The 26,782-nt window shown below is 39.2% G+C and overlaps 1 protein-coding gene across 2 annotated transcripts in view; it reads left to right on the plus strand.

The window, feature by feature from the left end:
• Positions 1 to 26,782, plus strand: part of ASB7 (ankyrin repeat and SOCS box containing 7) — a 31,924-nt gene that overhangs the window by 800 nt on the left and 4,342 nt on the right. Inside the window, exons 2-6 of one of the 2 annotated variants that reach the window (XM_082769389.1) lie at positions 199 to 293; positions 5,580 to 5,678; positions 8,845 to 9,105; positions 15,787 to 16,392; positions 18,521 to 18,579. In XM_082769389.1, coding sequence (XP_082625515.1) covers positions 8,895 to 9,105; positions 15,787 to 16,392; positions 18,521 to 18,546 — 843 coding nt within the window. In that variant the 5' untranslated portion in view covers positions 199 to 293; positions 5,580 to 5,678; positions 8,845 to 8,894 and the 3' untranslated portion in view covers positions 18,547 to 18,579. The remainder of the gene's footprint in view (positions 1 to 198; positions 294 to 5,579; positions 5,679 to 8,844; positions 9,106 to 15,786; positions 16,393 to 18,520; positions 18,580 to 26,782) is intronic. The other variant, XM_082769388.1, reaches the window with a different exon arrangement.

A 26,782-nucleotide genomic window follows, 5' to 3' on the forward strand; every position in this document is an offset into this window, starting at 1 on the left:
GGGGTCCCGCAGCCCCCCCCCCGGTGTCCCCACTCAGTGCCCTTCCTTCTCCCCACGCTGCCGTCCCGACCCCGGTAACGCACCCGTTCCTTCCTAATCCTCGCAGGCTCTTCCTGTTTCAACCTGGTGTCGCCTTGGTCTCGGTCTCTCTCCTGTCATTGCCTGGCTCAGGTCGACTTTTATTTATTTCTTTTTTAGGTTTAAGCTGCCTTAAAGGAGAAATAAGAATCGTGACTCCAAAGAGCAAAATAAGACAGAAGAGAGAAAACGGCGCGCAAAAAATCCCCAGAAAGGTGATAATTCATGTAGACTTCTCAGAATCATCCGAGACGCACGGTTTGCCTGGGTTTGGGGCCTCTCGTTGTTAGTGTTTTTCCACGGATCTGAATAGGTAGCATTAAATGCCTTTGTTCTCTCAAAACCTGCTTGCTATTGAGCTTCAGAAGTTTGAAAGCTCCGAGGCCCGTTTGAAGCACTCTTCCTCTTTTCTTTTTGTAAGTTTGTCATTTTCTAAATTTAACCTGCAAATGATATTTTGATCTTGAGCTGCTGCTTAACGTTTTTTGGGTCTCTTCATCTCAGGAGCGTCATTTTTAAACGACTTTGCTCTGGGTAGCGAAAAGGGTCGGCTCTTTCAGTCTGTTCACTAACTTACCTGACTTGTTTCTGCTCTGATTCTAAAATCGTTACTAGAGCAGGTCATGGTAATTGCATTTGGTTGGTTCAGTTGTACCGAAGTTTTGCGTGGGTCAGGCTTTTTTTTTGTATTTTAACTGAGTTGCGAAAATCGCCGCGCGTTTAATTGGACGGCGTTTGTTTACGAGTACCTTGTGGGCTGAGATCACATGAGAAGATAATTCTGTTAGATGCTGAAGGAAAAAAAAATGAAAGGAGTCATCAAAAACTGAGCCCTGCTGGTAAGAGGAGGACGGTTGGGGTTCAGAGCGAGAACAGTTCCTAGGGAGAAGTGCTTGTTTTACATGGCAAGGAGATAAAGAGATGATCTCTAGAAGGAAAGAGCGTTGGGGGGGGCTTGATGGTAGCAGTCAGCCTTTTTCTGTGTCCTGCTGTTGCTGTGCTCCAAATAATGGCGTTTCTGCGTGTTCCTTTAATGCCAAGTCTGTATTGACTCCATCCTAATCCGTTTCAGAAGTAGATGAGGTTGTGTTATTTTGGCAAATATCCTCAGTGTGGTCCCACCGGTCTTTGTCGTGTTGTCAGAGACGTCGTTGACTGCACCAGAATGTTTTTGCGTTGTCAGCATTAAATTATTTCTCAGCGTTAGTTGCAGGGGGAAAAAGCCGTACCTGTGGCTTTGGTCAGGGGTGGATCTGTATTCTGGTGTGTGCGTCCTCGTCGTGTGTTGAGGAGTAGCTGTTAGCAGATTAAATAGAAAATTCCTCAGTACCTCAAGTTCTGAGATATTTGCTGAAAGTAGTAAAGAAATTATCTGTGTCATTTTGCTAGAATGCTGCAAAGTCATGTACATATTGCTGGGACACGTGGACGTGCCCGGTGTGATTGCAGGAGGGGCTTTTATGCTAATTGGTGGGACAGACACGCATTAATATGAACTTTGCAGCGCAGTTATGGCACACCTGCTTTGTAAAGTTGCATTGTCCTAACAACCTCTTTGCAGCCCATCCCGTGGGTCTAACGTGGGCCTTGCGTTAACGTCGCTTCTCCAGCAGAACATCTTGGTGCTGATAAGCCGTGAGATCTTTGGGGACTGTGTCTGTGATTTGTGAAGCTCCTTCCGAACGTGGAATGGCAATGCAGTGAAGTGTGATCCAGATGTAGAGGCTGGAACTGGATTCACAGGAATCAGGGAATTAGCTTCTGGCAGAAATTTACACATGGTCAAAACAAGATTCGGAGATAAATGGTGTGCTGAAGCCCTCCTCTCATGCTCTGGAAGGAATGCAGCACGTTGCAAGTATAGCTGTCCCCTTAGAAACACACATCCAGTGTGCTGTTTGTTTGTTTTTTAATTATCTTCAGGCTATATATCTACTTTGTTTTTGGTTTTCCTTAATGTGAATTCTCTACCCTTAAAGGAAATGGGTAGACTGAGAGGCTGTTTTCAGTTGTTCCAGCATTTCCTTCCAGAATGATACCATTGCAGTGAAATACAGTTGCTTTATCTGCTGAAGTCATCCAGGGAATCCTGTCCAGTTTGATTCTTTTAGGCCATATTAAAAAGAAATGCAGAGACTTGAATGAAGCAAACTCTGCTCATCAGTTGTCTTATTAGGACTGAGTGATAGCTTTTGGTGAGGCTTGAACTAGTTATTTTTTCCTCCTGCTTTTGTCATTCCACGAAAAGTTGGTGTTTGGATACTTTAATGACAGCAAATCATGTTAAAATTTGTAAGTCTTAGGCATTAACACTTGCTATGAATTGTTACTGAGTTTAAGGCTAACTTTTCATTTCACTCGTACTGTTTGAAACTTGTTAAAAGTTAGAAGAGGGATTGTGTTTTATGCTGGTACAGGAGGATTGCAAAGCATGCTGCAGGCCACGAGCTCCTGCAGTTGGTCAGTGCAGATTTGAGGGAGGAGAGTTACAGCTGTGTGAATCTGATGCAGCATTCCCTACTGAAAAAGCTCTGCAAGGCCTTGCTTCAGCACTGACAGTGGGCTCCTTGGTTTGGGGGCAGTCACAGCATTTTCTTCACGGGGTTCTGCTTGTGGTTAAGGTTGCCAATGTATCGGGAGGGAATCCTCAGGATGGTTAAAGCTGACACAGTGCCAGTGTTTCCTGAAGGTGATGTCTCCTCTGTTGCTCTCCTGTTTGCAGACTGAAGTTACTTGAGCTGGCTGATTTCACTAGTTCTCCACCAGGCCCAAAAGCCAGACCTCAGCCTCTCCGTGAAACGGATAATAGTTGGTAAAATGACACCTCTAAACTTCAATTTCAGTCACCTGCAGAATGTGCCAGCCCAGCAGCTGCTTGTTAGTGTCTAACAGCACCACGTGGTACCATAACCATCTGAAGTCGATGGAGCGCTTTTAGATCAGCTCTCTTGGTTCAGCTGAACGTGTCCCAGCTACAAGATGGCATTATTGGTGCCCTCATGAGAACCCTGTAACTCTTAATGACCACTTAGGAAGTGTGAAGGCTTCTTTCCTTTGAAGCAGCAGTAGTTCTGTGATGGTTGGGAAGATTCGTGCACTATTAACTCATTGCTTCCAGCACTACGCATGCGTGGCTCGGTGATTTTCATCTCAGTCACTTGGATACCTCGCTTGATGTCTGTCTGGGATGTAGCATAGAGCAGCTTGCAGGAAATATATTCAGGACCATCAGGCTCTGTGAAATTCTGATATTTCACATGTTATTTGCAAACTTTGTGATTGCGATAGGAGAACACAAATAACGTTGTTTGCCTTACTCTGTCTGTAGAGCTCCTGAAATAGGAAGCCGAGCGACATAGGAAGATGATGGTTGCGTTTAGGCTCTTCGTCAAACACATTGTCCGTTTCTGAAATGCCATTTGAGTGAGAACACATTTAGCTTGTTTGAGTTTTGAAATGGGTGGGAGAATAATGAATGCTAATGTGATTATCCTTACTCCACCGGGCTTTCTTTTCTTTGGTTGGTTGGTTTAAATATCGTGGGAGACTTCAGATACAACCAGGACCTACGCTGACTAGTTCTGTGCTGAATATTAAGTGTCATGCGTAGTGATACGCTTTCCCTGTTGTATACAGTGAGGTTGGTGCCAGTAAGTGTAATCCTTGCTCTGCTGTTGGATGTGTAACTTCATGGCTCAGGGATAAAGCCTGTTAGGCTCTTTGAATGAACAAAACACTGTCCTCTAAGGTCTCATCTTTAGTACCAGCCTTGAATCTTCTTTAAAGTGCACGCGCAGATACACTGGAATTCATTTTCCACGTAACGTTTGCAATGACTTGAATGAAATAACACGTTAATGTAGAAAAGTCTGGGATATCTATTGATAAATAGTCCCGTTGTCAAAGAAAATGATGATGTTTGTCTTATTTTCTTTAGTTAGTGTGCAACTTCTACTACAATTATTAGTATTTTAAGCAAACTTTGTCAAGTTGAGTAAGTGAGCTTTACTTTCACTAAATATAACTTCTTTTTATTAAAGTTACAGATCTTACTCTTGCCATATGCAGCTAATTTTCCTTTGGGGGGAAAAAAGCTTGTTACTTTTTTAGTGGAGCAATCTGTTACCTTGTCTGTAGTCTGTGAAGTCAGTGCAATTCTAATTTGCATCAGCTAATAAAAAATGTGTGGGTTTTTAAGTGAAAATCATGCAAAAAAAATAAAAAATAAAAAAGGTGAACTAACGACTGATCAACTATGCAAAAACAAGGCTAGAAATGTGATCAAATTAGGTCATGGCAGTGCAATTTTGTGCAGGGCTGTGAGCATATCTGCAAGCCCTGTGTGTTTTATCTTGGGAAGCGAAGCTCTAGGAAAACGTGCATAAGGGGATGAAGAGAGCTTTTCTCCATCCTCTTTTTCTGAGCTACCATCAGGAAAGCAAGATTTCATGTTGCGTTAAGTGACAAGTTTTAAGCTAAAAGCTACACGGTTCTTAAATTGGTCTGATGCAACAGACAGAACTCGCAGTTTGTGTGATCCGCTACACAGTGCGGTAATTATTGCTTTTATTACTTGTGGTATCACAGCGCATAAACATGATGAGGGGTCCTTCCCAAACAGCTCACAGCCAGAGTGAAAAAAAGGCCAGAAAGAGAGAGGAGTACAATGAATTAATGAAATAATATCAGTCACTCAAGGCTCTCAATGGGGCCATGAAGAGTGGTTAGATGTTGGGACTGACGCTGGTAGCTGCAGATGGCAAGGAAGGAGAATAAGATGGGCTGGTTTGAAGAAAGGAAATGGGTAGGGATGGTAACTGGTGTTCAGTAAACCTGGATATGAAAAGGAAAGGTTTGATGTGTGAAGAAAAGGGTGAAGATTTTGGGGCTGAAGGTATTGCTTGCACTGTGAAGGTGTCTGTGAGCCTGGCTGCTTGTGTGAGGGAGAGCAGAGTGACCTGCTGGTGATACAGAAGTCCAGCTGAAGGACAAGGAAAGAAGTGCTTTGTCTTGTCAGCTTTTGTTCTTGGGATAGAGAAACATAGGTGGGATAGGGATAAAGAAACAGACGTGGGCTGGGAGGAACTGAGTGGATCCTGAAGGTTTTTCCTGGAATCTGGCTCCCATGGGAAGATGTTGAGCAGTCAGGCAGAAATATCTACTGTAACCTTTGCATTCATCCTTGTTCCATGGCAGGACAGATGCATGAAATGGTTAGAGCAGGGCTTAGACATTTCTTCAAGGGGTACTCCAGAGAGGAAGCGCATCTCTAGTTTCTCTTGTCTCCTGTAAATTAATCTCTGTAGCCTTCTCCTCATCTGGCAGAAGGAAACTCTCCCCAACCCAGTCTCTGGAGGACTGTCTGATAATGAAGGAAAACATACTTGGGGACTTTTTTTGCCATGAGGGTATTAAAATGTCGCATTCTAGTGCAGATCCAGGGTAAAAGTAGGTAAACCTCTTACTTTTTGACCCTAACAAGAAATATCGTTCTTTTTAAGGGGTAGCAGGTTGTTTGACACACATGGGCACACAAGATTATGAATAGTGAAGACAATGAAGAGTGGGACATCCATCAAAGACTGACAACCCCTCGTAAGGTAATTCAGGAACACATTGAATTTATCCTTTTGTGCTTGCAAAATCAGTTAAACTGTTGTTATTGTCCTTTATTTTCATGCCACTTTACAATCATTATACCAAGAATGTATAGGTACATTTTTTCATACTTACTCATTTTAATTTTGTACTTGCATGAAGAAAGCCAGTATGTAGCAATCCAAATGCATAATACGTTCTGAATGAGATTGATTATAGTTACAAAACATTTCATATTTAAAGTGCCAATTGGCTAATGAATTCCAGTAGTCCCCCTCTCCTTCTCCAAAAATTGATGCCGTAAATGGAGATTTATAAACAGGATTTCTAAATGATCTGTGGAGTGGAAATTAACCTATTTTCAAAGCTGGTGTGTCTAGAACTATCCTGAAACCTTCAATGTTGCAGTTAAGTATTCTTGTCATTTGAATTTCATTGCTTGCCATAGGGGTGAGATAGAAGAGTAGATATTTACAGAAACTACGCAAGTGATAAAAGGAGCTGCTTATGCCTGACTTTGTCTTCAGCTTTGTATGTTTTAGTACTTACGTACTTTAGTACTAGCTAATTTGAATAAGCTCTGCTAGTCACATGCAACATATGGGGCCAGTGCCAACTTTTTGTAATGCTGCATTACAAATGTACCCACCAGCTGAGAAGTGTGATATAAAGAGATTTGCTTTTTCTTAACCAACTGTCTTTGTAGATACTTTTTGGGGGGATACTGCTGGCCCCTTAAATGAGAAATCCATTTCTTCTCACCTGTATGGTCATCTTGTCTCTTTCTGTCGTGCTTTGAACAACAAGTTTGACCTTCATTTTCAGGACACTGTGGGATCTTGCAGGTATTATTCCTTTACCAGTAGGGACTGTAAAAATGGTGGTAGAATGTTTTCTGTCAGATATTCTCAGTTTGGGAAAAGAGTTTATTTATCTTGTTTTTTGACACAGAAAATAAGGTCAAAGGGGCGTGGTTTTTGGAGGGTTGGGGGGTTAGGGAAGTGTTTTGATTTTGTTTCTGAAGGATTTCCTTCGAACTCATACTTAGTATCGATTACTTTCTTTGGTCAGCTTTCACCTATAAATCCAAGATGCTGTTCTTGCGGGTGGAATTTCATTAACAGTACTGTTAGTGGTGTGATCTAGAACGAAGTCAAGCTCCCTGTATTATAGGTGAGCACAAGTGCTAATTGGAGTTTAGAAAAGAGCTTAGCAAAAGCCTATTAGAGTCAATAGAAATACTTCCATTGTCATCAGATTAGTCGAGTTTGATTTTTGAATATGATGCCAACGCTGAACCTATCAAGTTAGCAGGTGCCAGTTTGCAAATCCCTTTCTTCCTGTGTCAGATAATGGAGTCCATACCATGAAACAAAACCAAGGCAGTGTCTAAGCCACATACAACCTATTGAGCTAAATAGCTGTCTTTCACAGCCCTATGCTGAATTAGTCTCTCTTGCCATACGTAGTATCTTGAAGCATTTATAAATGTCAAAGGCAGGCATTTGCTGCATGTAATTTCCATTTTTGCTGTGTAAGTAGGGTCACTGTAGCTACCTGTTCATTATAAGTTTATATCTCTGCAAGCAGCACGCAAATAACTTTTTTGCAATGAGCACAACCAGGTAATAAGAAGAGTGAATAGACATCTATGCCTTTATCTGGAAGGATGGCAGTGATTGATGTTTTCGCTTTCATATTGTCTGTGTGCATACCTGGATCAGAGAAAAACAAGTGCCCAGTGGGATATGAGAAGTTGATTGCAATGCCTTTTGAGTGACCTATGAATCATGAGGATCTGGAAATCCTTATTTACGTAAATGAAGGTTTAGGTGGTGATGTGGGTTGATGTTCTAATATAATGGGGGTTGGTGTAAATTTTAAGGATCATTTAAAATTCATTTTCATCTTCAGAATTTCTTGTTACTTTACTCATGATTAACTTTACAGCATTCTAAATACATTTTTTCTTTAATATTCTATTTCTGTGTTAATGTCCATTGCAATTTCTGGATAATTCTGAGATGTTTATTGCTCAGCACTCCCTTCATTCCTTGCTTTTATTCTTCTAATATTCCTTTCCATTCTAGGAATACCTGATAATGGAATATGATACAGAGTGTATGTGAAAATGTAAATACTGAACAGATTTTGTGTGCTGTGAAAGAATTTCTGAGTACCTGTTTTTTTTTTCTTGTCCTCAGCTGGGTAGCAAGTAGAACTGCAGATGAGTACTTTTCAAACAGGGCATGGAGTATAGTTTTTGGTTGTTTTTTTTTTTTTTTTTTTTTCTCCCCAATATATGCTGGTATTCTAGGTTCTCTGACAATGGCTACTTTAGGTAGCCTTTTGGCCCAGCCCTCTCATATGCTTTATCAAGGTAATTATAAGTTGAACTGTTCTGATATATTTATTTGTAGTGTTTGACAGGACTGTATTAACTGAACTTTTATGTTCTCAGGTCTCATATAATATCATTGCCTGGTTTTGGAATATAGAGGTCCTTTACATTGTTTATGTACTAATAAAGAAGCCCACACGCCAAACTACTGGCAGTAGACTCTTAACATTTTTTTAAAAAAAGGAGGGTGGGGAAGAGAGGATTAAAGTTTTCACTTTGAACATTGGTGTTACTAATATTCTTGTGCAGTATGTCACAGGAAAATGTTATCTTAGTAATAGAACACATTTTCAATTAAGTTTAGAGGTGACATATTTCTAGAAAAAATAATAAAGAAAAAAATCATAGTTCCATTGCTGTAGCAATACCGTGCTGTTTCATGCAGTTTAGATGATGTATTTAGCAGTATCTCCAGAGCAGTGGTATTAACCAGGGTCTGATCTTAAAGGAATGTTGGGTCCTGGAGATCTCTCATCCTGCTTATTGTTGGGTGCTTTAGCTGTGGTCTGCTTGTTGATGCTCTCATTTTCGAAGAAATGATTACTATTTATTTTGTGCAAGTGTCCTTTTTAGTCACAATTCAATGGTGTATACTACAATTTTGCTAGCAATAGTGAGATTACTTGTGTTTTGTCCTATGTATAAGATGGCTTTGCTCTGCATATAGAGAGTAAATCATAGCATTGCTTTTCATTAGTACTAATTATTTTTTCAGATCTCTTTCCTGGTTCCAGTCCTAATTAATTCATGCTTTATATTGATTCAAGGTGACTAGTGCGACCTCATGACGCTTCTGTAAAAGGCAGATTCAGCTAGGATGTTACACCATCACTGTCGGAGAAACCCTGAACTACAGGAAGAATTGCAGATTCAGGCTGCAGTTGCTGCTGGCGATGTTCACACCGTGCGCAAGATGCTGGAGCAAGGATATTCTCCAAATGGTCGAGATGCCAATGGCTGGACCTTGCTTCATTTCTCTGCAGCAAGAGGGAAAGAGAGATGCGTCCGTGTTTTTCTTGAACATGGAGGTGAGTTGCCTAGAGAGAGAAATCTTGATTCCCATCTCACAGCTTTCTATCCCAATTCCCATTGTATGGCTTTCCAGCACCAATTAGTTGCCAGACTACTTTTGATTTTTTTTTCCTCTTTCATTGGAGTGCTGCTTCATTTCTGTTTCTATCTGATGCATGCTCTGTGAATGAGGTAATAGATTAGCTTTAGATCTTAATACCTGACAGTTTTTTTCAGAATCGCCCAGGAATTGTTAAAAGAATGAATAAGCATTATAAAAATAGGGCAAAGAGCTCATTATAAACTTAAATGCACTCACTATAGGCCTTTCTACTGTTAGAGGCTGTTATTAAGGAAGGCAGGTCCTTGAGTTGAAATTGTAGGGAAGATTGTTTCATAGTTCTCAAAATTTAACAAGTCACGTTAAAGACTTACATTTCTGTGTAGGTTTTAACACAGTCTGCTGAACTTTATGATAACATTACTCTCCGCAGGGGTTTGAGTGTCAGCTAGTCCAGCTGAGTTTACGTCTCTCCTGCATCTAATGATAGCCAAGCTTTATTTCAAGAACTAATTGAGTTTTATTTAAGTGATATAATTGCTTGGGTGATGTGTATTCCCCATTGAATGGTACAGTCAGAATTTCTTTCTGCTGTATCTTTTTCCAAGGCTACCTGAAGGTTTAGAAATTGATAGTCTTAAACTTCTAATGTGACACTAGCGAGGAAAACCAAAAATGGGATGTTCTCCACATTCTGAATAGCGTTCTTAAAGAACAACATCCTTTGCTCTAGCACCGTTCTTATCAACTTAATCATGAACTAAGATGTTTTTAGTCCCATGGAAACTGAAATGAATCATCTTTTTGATGCTTTACGTATCTGAGGCTTGGTCATGGTCCCCTTGTTTCTATTGCAGTATTTGTCAGAAGCATAGATAAATCACCCTTAAAATTGAGTGGCATTAATGGGCTTGTGATATTTGCCCAATTAATGGTGTGTTATTTCAGAGCAGGAGTGAAATACAGCCTGAACAACTGGACCCCGTTTATACATAAGTACTGCAAATTCTAAGTATACAATACTGTCAAACCCTCAATGTTGTTCCTGGAAGGGGGGGAAGCAACTGAATCGTGCAAATAAATAACTTTAAAATTCTACTTTTTAAATGTAATACTGTAGATAATTTCAAATCTTCATCTTTATAGGCTGTGGGTCTCAAAATGTATGCTATAACTTTATGAGCTTGAAGATGAGCTGGAAAAACAAAAGCATAAACCCTATTTATCTTCATTGTATAGGTTTTGCTATTAAATAGCTGCTGGCATGGTGTTTTGTTTTGGTTTTCTATCTTTTGATGTTGCTATTTTCTATATGAAGTACAAGCAGAATATGATGCCCAATGAAAACTGTCTGTAATGAGACAGATTCCTTGTGCTGGAAGCAGCACAGAGTTTAATCACCAGGACTAGAAAGTTGAGTAACAAATAGTGTGAGGGTTAGTCATCTACAGCAGCTTTTCTGTAGCTGAGCCTCCCTTCAGAAAATTGGCACTGTTTTGTGCCTTACCTTGTTTTGCCTCAAAACAGAGGCATAAAAGATAATGAGTGTTTAAAACATAATAATGTCACAAGTGAGCTAATAAGCAGTGAATGAGCTGACTGTTAAAAGCGAACTTAATCATGCTTGCCTCGTTAGTGAGAGGTTTGTGTCTACCTTTCTTAAGTCTCCACCTTCCTCCCTCTCGAGAAGTAGATTAGTTTGACATTGGGTGTTAATCCCTTTGGACCCAAGTGATATTGGGGTGAAAAAAGTCATTTTCTGGTATGAAATTTACAGTAAGCAGAATATAGAACTGACTAGAGATGTGTATTGGTAATAAAGGGGAGGGAGTGGATGAAGTTTTGAAGAAAAGGGGGAACCTGAGAGTTAGTGGAAGCAAGGGGGAGACCGGTGATAGATGTGATGCCAAAGCCTAGCAGAGCTGGAAATATGTTCATAGGACAGGAACGAGAAAACCATGCTGGGCTGTTGCTGAGGGTAGCGTGCCATGCCTCAGATCTTGGACGCTGGAAGAGCACTGACATAGGCTTGAGTGGTAGTGAGTTTGAAATGGGTTTTGGCTAATAAACACTGAGAAGGAATCTGATCGCTGACCTGGAAATAAGAGGTAGCTTCTTATGGGAGTCATGACCTAGCTGCCTCCTGCTTTTTCTCTCTTCTTCCAGCATTGCTCGCCAGCAAAGAAAAGAGCCAGGGGACAGCATTGTGTATGCAGCTTGGCTGATTGGAGCGGAGGTGGTGGAACAGGAGGAAGCATTTATTTTCTGCTAAACAAGGAGGAGAGACAGATAGATGGGCAGAACGCCTAAAGTAGCAGTTCAAATTGAAGGGTAAAGCCAGCAGAAATAGCAGCTAGGTACAGAGGTTATAGGTCAGATAACAAGTATTCTTATGAAATGTGAAAACTGAAGGGTGGAGCAACTTAGTTTTCATAAGTGAAAAATAGTGATTTTACTTAAAGTATTTGTCACATTTTAATAAAGGGAAGTTTCTGTGAAGCTAGCTCTTTCTATCCACAGGAACAATCCAAAGTCACAAAGCTCAGTAGGAGAACAAAACAAAAACAGGGGATGTAGTTTTCAGTGATCTTAGATTTTTTGCATAGCATAGCAAGCTTTTTTTTTCCCCTCTAAATGTATTCTTTGCTTTTAAAATAAGGTACTGTCTGTTTCAATATAACACTGCACAAAACCAGTTTGTTTAATTCCCATCACAGTTAGCACAGTTAGTTACCACCAGCTAAGATCCTGAAAGCATGTAGTTCCTATCTGTCTCTTGGTGATAACTCTCAACGTTAATTGAGCAGGACAGCTTCTTGTTACTTGTGTTAAAGTAAAAAATGATTTGCTAAAGCTCTCAGAAACTGAAAAGTAACGGAAGTATCTAAGCAGATGTATTTATTTTTAGTCTTGGCTGCAAGGTGTCTAGCTTTAAGGTCATGGAGAATCCAGGAGAAACTAAAGAATGGCAAATGCTCATCCCTCCCTAAAGCTCAGAGTGGTCTTGTGTAGTAATGCCTTTGTGGATGTCTTTTGTATCAATGTCCTAAAAATTAGTCATGCAGTAGCCATGTTTCTAAACCACATGGTCAGAATTAAGTCCTAGCTGGGGGGAGTTTGCTTGAAATAACAGAAATACTTTATGAAGCCAGAAGCACTGCTTTCTTGGCTTCCCAAATGAGACTGATAGAGTAAGCTAATGAAAGTGTCATGAAAGAAGGGAAGCTGTCCCACTGAGCAGTAAATTAAAACTAAAATTTTAGACTTTTCTTTAGGAATCTATATATTCTGTAGATTACAGTATTAAAAATGAGTCTCATTAACAGTTGAGTTTAAATGACTAGTTTAGGTCCCCAGCTTTAAAATGAACTAAGGTCACGAGTATCATTGTGTTGCAATTTTCTGTCTCAAGTGAGGTTGATTATAGTAATTCGGTACCCTTGATAAGCAGCTCAAGGTTTATGTCACTGTATTTTGCATTATATTTAAGAACATTAGAAGTGACCAAATGCAGCTGTTCATATTTCTAGATTCTGCTATCCCCAAATTTATGGGAAGCTTGAGAAGAAATAACTATAATTGTCAAACAATCAGGATGGAGGCAAGATAAAGAAATGCTGGCAAGTGCTGGCTTCATCCCTTCCTAGTTAAATACGCTTGTACCAGGTACTTTTTTACCCCTCTGCAGAATCTGAAAGGTAAGCTAAGTGAATTCTTTCCCAATTCATTTCTACCTTGCTTGCATTCCAGGGGGAGAGAGTTACTTTACAATATGTTGAAGCCTTTTTTTTTTTTTATATTTTAAAAAAGTATAGCAACCAAAGTTTTTAAGAAAACATCAGCTTTGCAGTATTCTTTTTGCTAATACAGGGACTGAAAGGATAGAAATTGTATGTGATATAACACAGGTCCAACTTTTGCTAAAAGCCCTTGTGCAGTTCAAAAGTTTTACAGGAGGTGGCAGCAAGACATTTGCTGAGTAGCAGCAGATAATGTTTTGGTCTTGTTAAAATTGCTTCCTTAATCAAGGGGGTAACTGCTACCCTTAGCTCACTAAAAGCCCGTAATCTTAACAGGAATCACAATATTTGCATTGTGAGTTTTTGTTACCAGGCTTGGTTTTGGAAGGTTAGTTGTTTGTGTTCCCTCGTTGCCCAGGTAAGACATTTCTTTCCTATTCTTGTTGAGACACTTGTCTTACGTGACATTGTATTTTTTTGCTTGACCTTAATGTGATGAAATTTTGAGAGGAGAGAAAATATGGAAAGGAACTTAAAATCATAGAGAAGGCACATCCTTATTTTGTGAACTAAACCGTAGCTTTTGGATTACAACAACTTGTATAAAAATATTTGTACACACATGCACACAATTTGGGGCAGATCTGATTGACTTCAGAAATGGCATAGACTAAGCAGGCTAGCAGCAATATCTTGTGCCTCAGCTAGAAGGAAGAAATGTTTGACTTGCATGCCCAAAACAGAGTGGAAGAGAGAAGGCAGAATATGAAACAGTGCTTGTCAATTTTATATTTTAACTATTTTTGTGAAAAATGGCCCTGGCTGCTGCTGTCTCCTTCTGTTATGTCCAACTTTCTCCCTAATTCCGCTTCTCAGAATGTATCATCCCTCTGCATCTTAATTCTCATGCTTGTGCTACTAACTTTATCTATCACCAGTCAGGAGTTAATCTAGAATAGTCTGAGCAGTGCAAAGAAAGCAGCAGCTCACATCACTTTGAAGCAGTGTCTCAGTCTTCAATGACTGTGTGGGTTGCACTGATTCTCTGCAAAAATACCTGACACCGTCATAGTGCAGGTTAGCAACCACCTATTCAGGCAAGGTCGTCTTTTTCCTGCCAACCTGTGGATGCTTCGGCAATTGCTTTAACTCAGGTTAGTGTAACTTTACAGGGCACTGAAACTCCTGCTTTTCAGCAAAGACTAGAAAGTAGGCTGTCTACCAAAGCACTTTCCTTAATCTGTCTTTCGTTATTTCTAGGTTCCTACTCTATTTACTTAATAGAGGCAGTTCTTACGTGTTATTTCTACATGTGCTATTTTAATTGCGTAGCCAGGCTCCACTAGTTTGTGTTGTTTTTTTCCTTCCTTCAGTCTTCTCTTTAAATCTTAAAAATTCCTTAGAGCTGCTGGATCACCTTTGCAGCTGTGTTCTGAACTCTGTCTTTCCTGCCCTATTATTTTGGCAGGGCATCTGTCTCAGTGTGTTATCTGGATGTGGTTGCAGTACATCCATATTGGGAAGCTCATTCCTGTTTCCTGATGGCACGTTAGCATGTTCAGACCATCATTAGATCTAGACTAAACTAGTTTGTAGTTCACATTGTGAACTTAACTCGCATATATAGACGAGGAATCCACAAAGAACTCAATGCCAAGGTGCAAGGACAGCGCTGTCAAGATTAGGGAAGGTGGGCAGGCACCCTTACGCTTGTCTGCTCTTAGAGATGATTTGTTCTTTGTGCTGCAAATGTTGTGTGTTTACGGAGCGGAAACAAATACAAGGAACTATGAAGAACAGGACCCAGCAGTTGTTTCAGTAGATGCTGCACAGGCGTATTAAAAATGTGTCAGCTTAATGCTAGTCTCTTGTGCAGACAGTATCTCCTTTTACCAGCTGGGAGGCTTAGGTTAGGAAAGTGCCTCAAACTTCCAAGCTGTGGTTTGTACTCTTCACCATCCGTCAGGCAACATCTACCGATGCTGGAAGGAGAAAGCTTGCAGCCTGGCTTGTTTTCTAGCTGAGGAAGGGTAATGAGGCACGCACCTTTCCTCCAGTAATTAGTTGGGTACGTGGGAATAGTCATTTGATTTACAAGTCTGGGTGTGCTGAGGAAATTAAGTAAATTGATTTGGTTATGTTCTGTTTTTAAATTCATAAATCAGATGACATTTTTGTGCTGTGTTGGGGTGCGTGGGGGGCTATCTGTCTAATCACTTGTATTCTGCACTAACATTTCTCCTGACTCCTTCCATACGTGGTTGCTTACATTCCTGTAAAATCTAAAATTTTTGTAAAAGTATAAATTCAGAACAGATTCATCATTTATAAAAACAAACTTTATCAAGATAATCTAAAATAACATATATCCTACATGCTTTGGAAATCCTGCAGACCACAGAGAAACATTTTACCTAATACAGTATTACACCCTAAAAACAATACAATCCTGCCAGACCACAAAACATCCGCAATTTGGGACAGCAGATGTTTCTACACATGCTTCTTTTTAAGACCAAGAAGCAACACAAGGGAAAATAAAAAAGCTCAGCATTGAGAAAGAAATGTAATATTACAGAGCTGGAGGAAAACTGGATGGACAGAGATTTGAGTAATTAGCCTAAGAGTGCTAGAAAGATGTGGAAAACTATTTGTCAAATGGAAACATATGTATATGAAAGAAAAGGTCTTTTTTGTGTAATTCTTTCATAAATATAATTTAGCTTTTTCTTTAAAATAGCATTTGGTTCTTGAAAGCAAGAATTATTTTGAAGTACCAAAAAAATCCTGTCTTGTTATGCCTGAAAAGAATAACATTCAATCATTTGATTATTTGTTTGCAGCACTGGATTACTGTAACGCCTTCTAATTATTTTTTAATTTTATTTCAACTTCAGCTGATCCCACAGTTAAGGACTTAATTGGAGGCTTCACTGCTCTGCATTATGCAGCCATGCATGGCCGAGCGAGGATTGCACGCTTGATGTTGGAATCTGAATATAGAAGTGACATTATTAATGCAAAAAGCAACGATGGTTGGACTCCCCTCCATGTAGCAGCCCACTATGGCAGAGACTCATTTGTCAGGCTCCTGTTGGAGTTCAAGGCTGAGGTTGATCCGCTCAGTGATAAAGGTACCACACCGCTCCAGCTGGCCATTATCCGAGAGAGGTCAAGCTGTGTGAAAATCCTCCTGGATCACAATGCCAACATCGACATTCAAAATGGTTTCCTGTTACGATACGCTGTGATCAAAAGCAATCACTCGTACTGCCGAATGTTCCTTCAGAGAGGGGCGGACACAAACTTGGGTCGCTTGGAAGATGGACAGACGCCCTTACACTTGTCTGCTCTTAGAGATGATGTGCTTTGTGCACAAATGTTATATAATTACGGAGCGGACACTAACACAAGGAACTATGAAGGACAGACCCCACTGGCTGTTTCAATAAGTATTTCTGGAAGTAGCCGACCCTGTCTGGATTTCTTACAAGAAGTGACAAGTATGTATGTAAGAAAAGTTAATGACGGGACACAATGTCCTCTAAAAGCCTTCTTTGAATTTAGCCCCAGAAAAAAATGCTTCCTCTCTGCCCCTTGATGCTGTTTAAATGCACTAGACAGTTTCTGGGAAGGTGAAGGGATTGTGAAACTGGGAATCTCTTACTTGGCGAAGGTGCTACTGTTAAGTATATTTCATTTCAATTAGTCTTGTTTAAGTATCAACAGGAAGCATAAATTAAAAAGAAAAGTGAACTGTAAAACTAGTTTTATTAATGGCCTTAGCACGTAAGATGTTTGGGTTTTGCTTTTCTTTTTTTTTTAGGGTCTTTTGCGTGTTTAGCACCGTGCAAATGCTCTGCTGTTGCTGGCTTTTTCATCTGGCAATACAACTGGGGCAGGAAAAGAGCTTTTGCTGCATTTTGCTCTCCCACGTTCCCTCTCCTCTCCCCTACACCAGACAACAAAGTGGCATAGTTTATTCGTGCGGCTCGGGGGATTCATATGCTGTGTAGCCCTGATTTGATTTTGGTGGTATCTCTGAAAATTGAAAAGGATTTGAACTCATCGTCACTTCTGACACTTAACCTGAGAGTATTCTGCTGCTGATGTTCTGGTCGGTTTTGTTTGTCAGTTTTGGTGTGCTAGGCCTGCTGGAAGTTTTCTTATACTCCATTCTACATGTAATGTTATAATAATGTTTTCCAATTACAGTATTACCTAAAAGCATTTAGGAACTGCTTATTAGCAATTAGCAGGAGTTTAATTCAATTTATCGAGTTATCTTAACATGTTTATCATCCAGCTAGGATGATCTGAACAGAGAAGGGTGGGGTATCATCTTTTTCCCTGTGGTGGTTACTGTTGTTTTTTTTTTTCCTGTGGTAGTTTTGTTGAGAATTAAGCACCCTCTATTTTCTGCAAAGAAACTGCGATTTAGTGTGGGCTGGGGTGAATCAGCTGCGATCTGTTGTCAGTAAATGACACAAAAAAGCATTTGGAATTTCATTTTTGTCTTCCTGATTTGTGGTGGTGCTTTTGATTATATCTGAAATACAAAGAGAATTTTTGGAAAGGTAGGAGTTGATGAAATCAATCAGTTACATTTATTTCTTATTATTTTACTTCGCCTGTCCCTTTTCATTCATACACATTTCTTCCAGCTTTCCTTTTTGGGAGCCACTCACTGTGTAGTAGCACAGTCAGGGTTATTAGTAGATGATATAATACCAGACTTGCAATTTTTCACAGTCTTAGAACATAGCCCTAAGCGTGAAGGGCTATTCAGTTTTTCTCAGTGTCTACAGGCTGATTCAGAAAGTTGGAAATCGGTCCTGCAGCTTATGTTTAGGTTGCAGATTCCATACCTTAAGGCTTTGAAGGACTCATTTCATTCAAGTGAGAAATAGATTCTGCAACAAAAAAGGCAGCTTAAATTTGTGGCGAACAGAACAGTCCTGGAACTATTTCAATTTTGTGCTGATGGAGGGAGAACTGGGAAAGCAGGGAGAACTAGTGCTGACAAAAACACTTCAGCTTTGTGCTTCTGAGCAAAATTATTATGAATATGTGTTTACAAACAGCTATAAACAGACTCTGCTGCCCTTATTATAAATCTACAAACACTGTCTTCCACTGTTTTCATGAATAATCATTGCAATGAGATGGTGTAGGAGAGAAAATTGGTAAAGAATGAGCTGGGATTTTGGTAGTTCCCAATTAGATCAGACTGTATACAGGGAATTGTTGAGCTCTTACCCTGTAGCACTTCGGGAAAGAATCTGTCTATTGTAATATGTATTTACTGGGGAGGGGGGGAATTACAATTTTTTTTTTTTTTTTTTTTTTTTTACAGAAGTGTTACTGAAATTATCTCTTGTGATTGGTAACAGTGCCTGGATCTTAGGGCTTAACGGGAATTTCTAGTTTGCTTAATTGAAAATTACACACGATGCTTAATGCAGAAATCCGTAGCTGCAAGTTTTATATGTGGGTCCAGAAGCTGAAGAACATATTTAATTGTAAAGCAAGAACTAGTTTTTACTTGCAGTACATTTCACTTTTTTTTTTTTTTAAGTTTACAGATTAACGTATGTAAATTCTGAAAGTTATCAAACTGATTTCTTCCAGTGAAAGCACTTGCATGCTTCAGATAAAAGGAATGTTATTTAGCAGTCTGCATATGAAATGTAAGTTGCTATTTTTGTTGTTTCATCCTCAGAAAACATATTTTTACATTTTCAGATCCCCAGAAACAGTTTTGTTTTGGTACATCCTGTAATGGGTAATAATCACATCCTTTAGTCTAGGTCCCTAGTTGCAAATAGCAGGCAGGAGACCAAGCTCTCAGAAATACTTAGTATTGACTGAAAGTTGGTAAGAAGTTTAGCACCTTTGGATTTTGCTTGCTTTGTTGCTGGAAGTCTGATACCCTTCCTGGTTGTAGGTGGACATTCCTTTACTCTTAGAATAATTTCAAGAAGAACAAAGTTATTCTGTAGTTGCATCTCAATATTTAAGCATGAATTTGGAAGTTGAGAACGATGAAGTTTTTAATCATGAATCTGTGATTGATTTGATGCTTAGACAGTTGCTCTTACCTCTTTTTTTTTTTCCTTACTCATTTTTGTATTATTAAAAAAAAAAACTTCCCGGTGAAAAAAGCACTACTGAAAGTTACTTAATTATTTATTGCCTTCCTCTTCTTTTATGTGTTTTCCGTATTACACTTTTGCACTCCAAAAACAATTACTAGTAGCCGCAATAGTATCTGAAATCATCTGATAAAGAGCTTGTTTTTAGAATACTAAAGTGTTATTCTTGAGTTGTACAGAATCTGTACCTGCCTCTTCAAGAGTGTTGGTGGGTTAAGGTTGGAAAGCACTAATGCAAAAGTGAGATGCATACTGAATGGAAAATTAAAAGGAATGCCTCTGCATATAAAGATAGAGATGCATTTATTTATTTTTTTTAGTCTTGTATATGTCTGCAGAATTAACCTGTGCATTTACAGGCTTGGATGGAATATTGAGGTTAATGTTGAATGAAATTTGAGAATATTAAAGCTAACAAATGAGAATGCATTTTTCCTACCTCTAGCAAGCATTAGAAAAATGTACTTAAAAGTTTAAATGAATTTTTAGATGCTAGAAACTGAAGTATGATCTAAAAAAAGAAAAAAGCTCGAACCTTTTCTTTCTTCCCATAGCACTCATTTAATTTAATCACTGTTCAGATAACATAGCAGACAAGAGAGTCTATGACTAGCCATGCGAGTTGCCCGTCTGTGTTGAGGCAGATAGTGAAGTAAATGGATATGGCCACAGTAGTGTAATATGGCAAGTATGTTAACGGGTATCAAAGAACTAATTTCAGATCTGGAACAAGATCTAAAGATCACCGAATGAATGAAATTACAAATATCTCATCTGCATTCAATTTTTTTATTTTCCAAAGGACATATCTTTGGCTTGGATTAGAGAGTATATTTTTATGTTTAGAAGATTTATGTGACAATGTAAACCTGCAGAGAATTTTAGACAAAGGTCCTGCTGAGGAAATTATTATATATTCTTTGTCTTTATCCTTTTGTTAAATAAAGATGACTTTATTTTCACTAGATATTTTTTTTTTTTAAACTATGCAGAGATCCTTTTAAAAATGTTCTTCCAGTTAAACATCTATGAATACGGGAGTGTAGTGAATTAAATAGATCTCTACATATTTTATTATGTGGGTAACTGCAGAGGAAACAATATCTTCATGTTTGTTATAACACAGAGGAAACTTACTGGAATTGCAAGTTTTGACTGCTTCCTTGGGTGCTGCCAGAAGCCTTGCACTAATGAGTGTGGTCTGCTTTGTCATCCGGAGTTATGCAGGGAACTGGGGTAGGACAGTTTTCATTTTAACTGGATCTGTAATAAACAAATATTGTCTGAATCATGATTACTTTCTGCAGATTGCAGGTAAATATTTTGTGAAGACCAATATAGTTTTTGATAACTTCGTTTAAAAAAAACAAAACAAAACAACAAAAAAAAAAACATGGCCTTATTGCTTTCTTCCTAGGGAAAAAAAAAGGTAACTTTTGATTAATTATTTAACTCTCGGATCAGAATTACTCACTGTGATGTTTTAAAATGTAATTACTAAATTAGACCACAGTTCAGTGCTTACCTTAAGCAGTTGAATTATTTTTTTATATTGTTGGATGCTTTGGAAGGTTTTTGGTCCAAGAACGCTCCTCTTTGGTGCATATTTTTTATGCCAGAAATACTGGAATTTAATAGATATGCAGAAATCATTATGAAGAATTAGTTTTCAAAGAGTAATGAAAGTACAAGTAGTGCTCAGGTATTTCTAACAAAGGCACAAAATTAAACTAGAACTTTTTAAGAAGTTTGTATGATACCCAGTTACAGTGATTAATTAAAAGCTATCTTTGCCCTTTTGAGCTAGTTACTAGTTGGAGGAATCCATGTATGTTTGCTGTTTCCCTCTCTGTAGATGCAGTCCTGCATATCTTATATCAACGTATTTCAGGCAAATTCTTGATGCAAATTGATATACATCTTGATACTGTTGTGGCTTTTTTTTCTGGCATCCTGAGTGCCAAAACCAAAAATCCTCCGTAGTTTTTTTAGCTGTTTTGTGTTTATTTACATGTTTTTTTTTTTGTTTTTTTGTTTTTTTGTTTTTTTTTTGTACTAGAGTACAAGCAACTGCATTTTCTAAGCTGTTAGCGACCCACTCCTGTTGTGGTGAGCGACCAATTCCTGTTCAGTTCAGCAGCATCTATTTCCTAGGTGATTGCATCCTTGCAGTAGGATCCTGTTTGCTAATGCATCCTCAGTGGTGCCTTTGTTGGCTGATGGGGATGTGTGTTAACCTGTGCCACTGGCTTTTTGAATGTGAGTTTCCAGTAGATATGGTCAGTTCTCTAAGTCTTTCCTGCCCTCCCTCTGTCCCCCAGCTCTGGAAGCCAACAGACTTAGCTAAATCTAGTTGCTGAATGAGTTCAGTAGTTAGCTAAAGATACAAATACTGCCATACTTCAGAGGAACTGAGCTGCTGCCAGCTATAAGTCAATCTGCTTTCAACTTCCTTTAGTATTTCACCAAACTTGAAGTTTTGTTTGTAACTAAAAGGAAACTACCAAGTGGTTTCTTGCTACTGTTTTCAGCCTTTCACAATTCCCAGGAGAGGCAGAGGCTCAATTTGAGAAATACTACTGTAAGCTTTCTGGAGAAATGTATTAATATTGCAGAGAAAACTGTGGGCAGAGAAAACTGTAGGCAAAACACAAAATTGCTGTTCCTGTTCATTTTCTGACTTCTGAAGAAGTTGCTTATCCCCTTCAAACAAGTGATACTGATTGTTTGCTTTTAAAAGAACTCTAATTTTTCTTCTTTTTAGTAGGGGGAACAGAAAAACAGAGAGGATTTTCTAACAGCTTACAATTGTATTAATTACAGTTACTACTAGTCACTCTGCTGGGTAACAGCATGGAACTGTTCATGGTAACTGCTCTTGTATCTTCCGTGGAGGGGGGCGATAGGCAGTGCCCCCTTCTCCACCTTCACAAGACTTTTGCTTAAAACTGGGTAAGACACTCCTTAAGAGTCAGCTTTGTCCTAAAGCTAAGACCTAATATTATGCCAATGATCCTTAACTATAGACAGTGACAGGTTAGTCTTTTGTTTGTTGGGGAGCATGTCTGCATAGGAGAAATGGCCTGGCACGGTTCTAAATGGATAAGCTGTGGAGAAGTCATTACAACAACACACAATTCTTTGCGTAGGCAGGAATCCTAAACTTTGCAGAATTTGTTGGGGGAATATTCCTGCGTACGTGTGGCCTAGGTCAGTAGTGTATGCTGTCTAGAAGGATGGTACTATATCCAAATTATGTCTGTAGATACATAAATACGTGACACAGAATTGATAGTGTTTATTGAGGAAGGCCAACATTTTTCAGGCTTTGATTTTTAAACGCTCTTTGTGTCCTATCCCTTCATTGTGGCTGTTACAAAGCTATGTTCTCCTCCATCCTCATCCATCTCTGTCACTTGAATCCACAGATGTGACTTCTTCAAAACACAATTGCTAGCAGAACAATTCTGAAGACCACCGATGAATAAGTAATACATTAGATTCTGATCACACCCTTTGAATTAGTGTTGAGGGGACTAACGTAAGATAAAAGTACAGCATTCCCCAAAATGAAAGCTTCCACATCTGTACAAACAGGATGTGCCAAGGGCCAGGTTTGTGGTTGTGCTGGTGGTGGGTATGGGATGGGGAGCGGGTGAAGGCCGGGGGAAGATGAACCAGGCCCCACTCACAGGGTAGGCTTTGGGGCCTGGTGGAGAAGACCACGCAACCCCTGCTTTTACATGTCCTCGTCACAGAGCTGCCAGCCTTCCTCTATCTACAGCTCTTAGGCACACGTTTTAAAATAAAAGCGTGGCTGGTTCATGATGTAGGATGCCCAGAGATACACCACTGCAATGTTCTAAAGAACTGGGACCCTTTACTCCGCTATTTTTAAAGAGCTTCAAAGCTTGCTGTTTACCTTTTCCCTTCCAGCTCTTGTAACTAATGCACACGGATGTTAAAGAAATTGTTTGTGCTCAATAAAACAAGAGGCCCAAGTTTAACTGTATTGAAATTGAGCTTGCTGGTAAATTATTTGAGGATATAATGAACATTACCGTGACTTCAGACTTCCGTGAGTGAAGCTGGGGCTTGCACAGAGGCCAGCTCTGTTTGAAACAACTTGTCTGCAGAAAATCTTGAAACTGCAGAAAGAAAAAGAAGAATGTATTGAATGGAAATTCACAACTAATTGTAACAAGTTGTTGTAGTTAAAACATGCATTTTTGTCCTCTTGTTTTACCAGAGGCGGCCAATCTGTTAATAGTAATTTAAAAAGCATTATTTCATTATTTCTTAATAATTAGTTAAGGGGAAAAAAAGTCTGGAACTTTGTCACCGGTTGAACCGAGTTAGGAAAATGATTAAACTTTCACGTACTGAGGTCTGCTACCTGTAGAGAGAATAACATTTTTAAAAAACCTTTATTTTATAATCCCATGTTTTACATTTCTTCTGTTGGGAAGAAACTTTTCCGTCATGCTCGGGAAACTACACAAGAGGTGTGTTGGTGGGGATTTCTGCTTCCCATTACCGCACATAGCATGAGCTATGGAAAACAAAGATAAGCTATACTTCTCTTTTTTGTGTAGTTAATACTTTATTTTCTGTCCCCTTAAAGCTTGCAAAATAAATCTGCAGAAGTATCTAACTCATTTCCGTGAACACACGAGCAAATCCCAGCAGCTGCAGGTGTTTGCTGCCCGCTTACATAGCAGCCTTACAATAACCTGGCTGCTCCAGGATAGCAGCACTGCTGGGGCTGAGGTGTCCCTTGGACACTGGATCAAGAATTTTATTTATTTTTAAGGTGATTTGTTAGTGGAACTAGTTTTATGTCACACTTGCATAACCACGGTAATTAGGTCAATCTTACTGATTGTAGGGTTTTTTTAATTCTCTTTTCTATCTTATTTGTTTAAACAACTTTCCAAACTTGTGATGCAGGATATAACCAAAATTGTTGCTTTGTAATCTTTTTTAAACATAACTTTATTCAATACTTAACTTGCAGTACTTTGCCAAATTACTAATAACATTTTTCATTTGCCAAACTAAGGTTCACTGACGTTGGTCCGTAATCCTTTTTTTTTTTTTTTTCTTTTTCATTCAGATGCAATCAAGAATGAGTAAGTGTTCTAGACACCGTTTCTAATAAATCACAAATGCATTAATAACCCTGGAATTTGTAAGGCGTGACCTAAGACACTAACAGCCACTAGATGTAGTAACTGGTGCTTAACACTGGAAATGTCCATTGTTAACACATTCCCGGGAAATATTTTTAGGCTTATCAGGGGAAAATGTCATACATTTGATAATCGGGTCTTTTTGAATTAGCTGGTGACCAATTTCTTCTGGGTATTTTAAGTTGTCTGTTCTATTTTGCTCTCAAGAAATCCACAGGATGTTAATTAAAAAGCATTTGTTTCTGAAACCAGAAATCATTGTCTCATAGCTGTATTATTGTGTACTCTTATACAGAAAATACAGATTTATAGTCCTCTGTAGCCTCTAATGCTGCTGTTTGCAGTTAACTTCTGAGAACCCCGCTTTCATTCACATTTAATGTATTAGAACTCTTTCTTTATCACCATAAGGATTCCTCTGCTTGGTTTCTTACCAAAAATAACTTTTCCTCAAGCTTGAGCATTCATCTGTTGTCCAAATTGTATAAATCCATTCCTTTGAGTGGTGAAAAAAACACCAGTGGACAAAGTAATTACTGATCTGTATTGGAGCTAATTACATTTAGCTACTGTGGTGATAAGTATAATAAAAGTATTATAAACTGATACAAAAAAACTCCCAATTTTCATGCTCTCTAATTTCCAATCCAATTTCTTTAAAAACAGACTGAGACTATTTTCCTGCATTACTTCTGCTAGCTTACCTTGGATAATTTTAGTGCTTAAGATAAATCCAAGCGTATACCTGTCTGTCAGCCCATTTCTATAGAAAAACCCACACGGGGGAAGAAAGAGGGGAACTGCCTGTAAAGGGTAACTGAAACCATCTACAAAATGCCCGAAGTAGAAAACAGGAAATAGTTTTGTAATCTCTTTACTCTGTGCTTACCAGGAACATCTAATAAACCCGTAACGTCAAGGTCTATTTAGCCGAGAGGCTTATCGCTGACTAGGAGGAGGATGGAAGGGTCGGGGCTGCCATGCGTGCGGTGGAGGCTGGGATCAACCCTCTCGTCCCACCCCAACAGGTTTGGTGCCTGGTGATGCCTGGAGCCCCGACAGAAGGCATTCCTTGTTCCCCAACCACCTCCTCTAATTGGTGCCAGCTCAGAGCTAATTGGAAAGGTCCATCTAGCTTACTTAAATTGATTTCTGATGCTTTGTACTGCTTTTTAAAGACGTGATGGGTCAAACAGCTCAATAAAATCGCCATACTTTTCTCTGTGAAAGCAAGCACCGTCCTTTACCATTAACAATTATACAGGTAATAGGTTGCAGTAGGGTGCTCCACTGGTGACAGGTTATCTGGCTGTTGGCATAAGCACCTGCCTCGTGTGTTGGGCCAAGCGTTGTGACTTGGGCAGTCATGGGGTGACATAGCTGCATAAGGCTCCTTCCTCACGCCGTGACGCAGTTAAGTCAGCGATCAAAACATCGACCTTGTGTTATTGGGGTAACTTCAAAAAAAGATGCAGTAGAATAAGAAAAAGGTACGAAGGCAGGCAGCTAGTTTGGGCAGAGGTTTGGAGTGGCTTCTGTTGGGGAAACTTTTAAATTAAGTAAATATCTTCAGCTTTTGAAAGAGATACCGAGCGTGAGTGGAGGATGGAGAATAATATAAAGGTATGTAACGTCGTGATTGGCGTGAGAACTATTATTTATTATTTTTTGTGTGACTTAAAGAATGCTAGGCACTCGACAAAGCGATCAGGAAGCAGATCTAAAATAAATAAAAGTACTTTGTAGTTTTCCAGCCAACGCCTCGTTATATTGTGAAATTTGTTGCCACAGGATGTTTTGGATACTGAAAGTATGAATGGGTTCAAAAAACATTAGACAGATTTACAGAGGGCATGCCATTCACAGCTATTAAAGACCCAGATCTGTGTGCAATCTCTGCTTCAGGAAGGCCTGGAGCCACTGGTGCTGAAAGCTAGAAGGGTACATTGGGACAGGATTTCTCAATGTCTCTTGTTCTGATCTTTTTTTTTTTTTTTTTTCCTTCCCACTTCTTCCTTGGGATCCATTACTGGGTACACTGAGATGCAAGGCTAGATTAACCTTTCTTGTGTTATATTGCATGGGGGACCATTTTTCAAGGTGTTTGAGTTCTAACAGTTTCCTGAATAGAGTTTGAAAGGGAACCAGTTATTTTGGAAAATCCTTGCCAGAAATTCATGTTTGAGTGATGTCAGTAAAGCTTTTCCTCTGTAGACAGCGGTTAACTCATATTTTCATCTCGTTCTGTTTGACGAGGTTGCGGTTGCATCCAAAGCCTAAAGGCTTTGTCTTTTCATTAAAAGGAAAAAAGCAGCCTTTAACTCTGCCACGCGATCCTTGAATAACTTTTGTAAGCCTTGCTCTCTAAGGGGGCTGCCTCTTCCTGCTGCAGTCAAACGGAGAAGTTTTTGTCTTCGTGTCTGAAGAGAAGCAAGAGTGAAGTTCTGGTTTTTGTTTATTTCCCCAGGTGATACAGGGGTAGAGAAAAACGCACAAAAAGTTAAATAGATTAGTAATGCTGTTCTGCAAACACTTGAGCATATGCT

This window comes from Aythya marila (assembly GCF_965140915.1).
Source record: "Aythya marila genome assembly, chromosome: 11".
NCBI lineage: Eukaryota > Metazoa > Chordata > Aves > Anseriformes > Anatidae > Aythya > Aythya marila.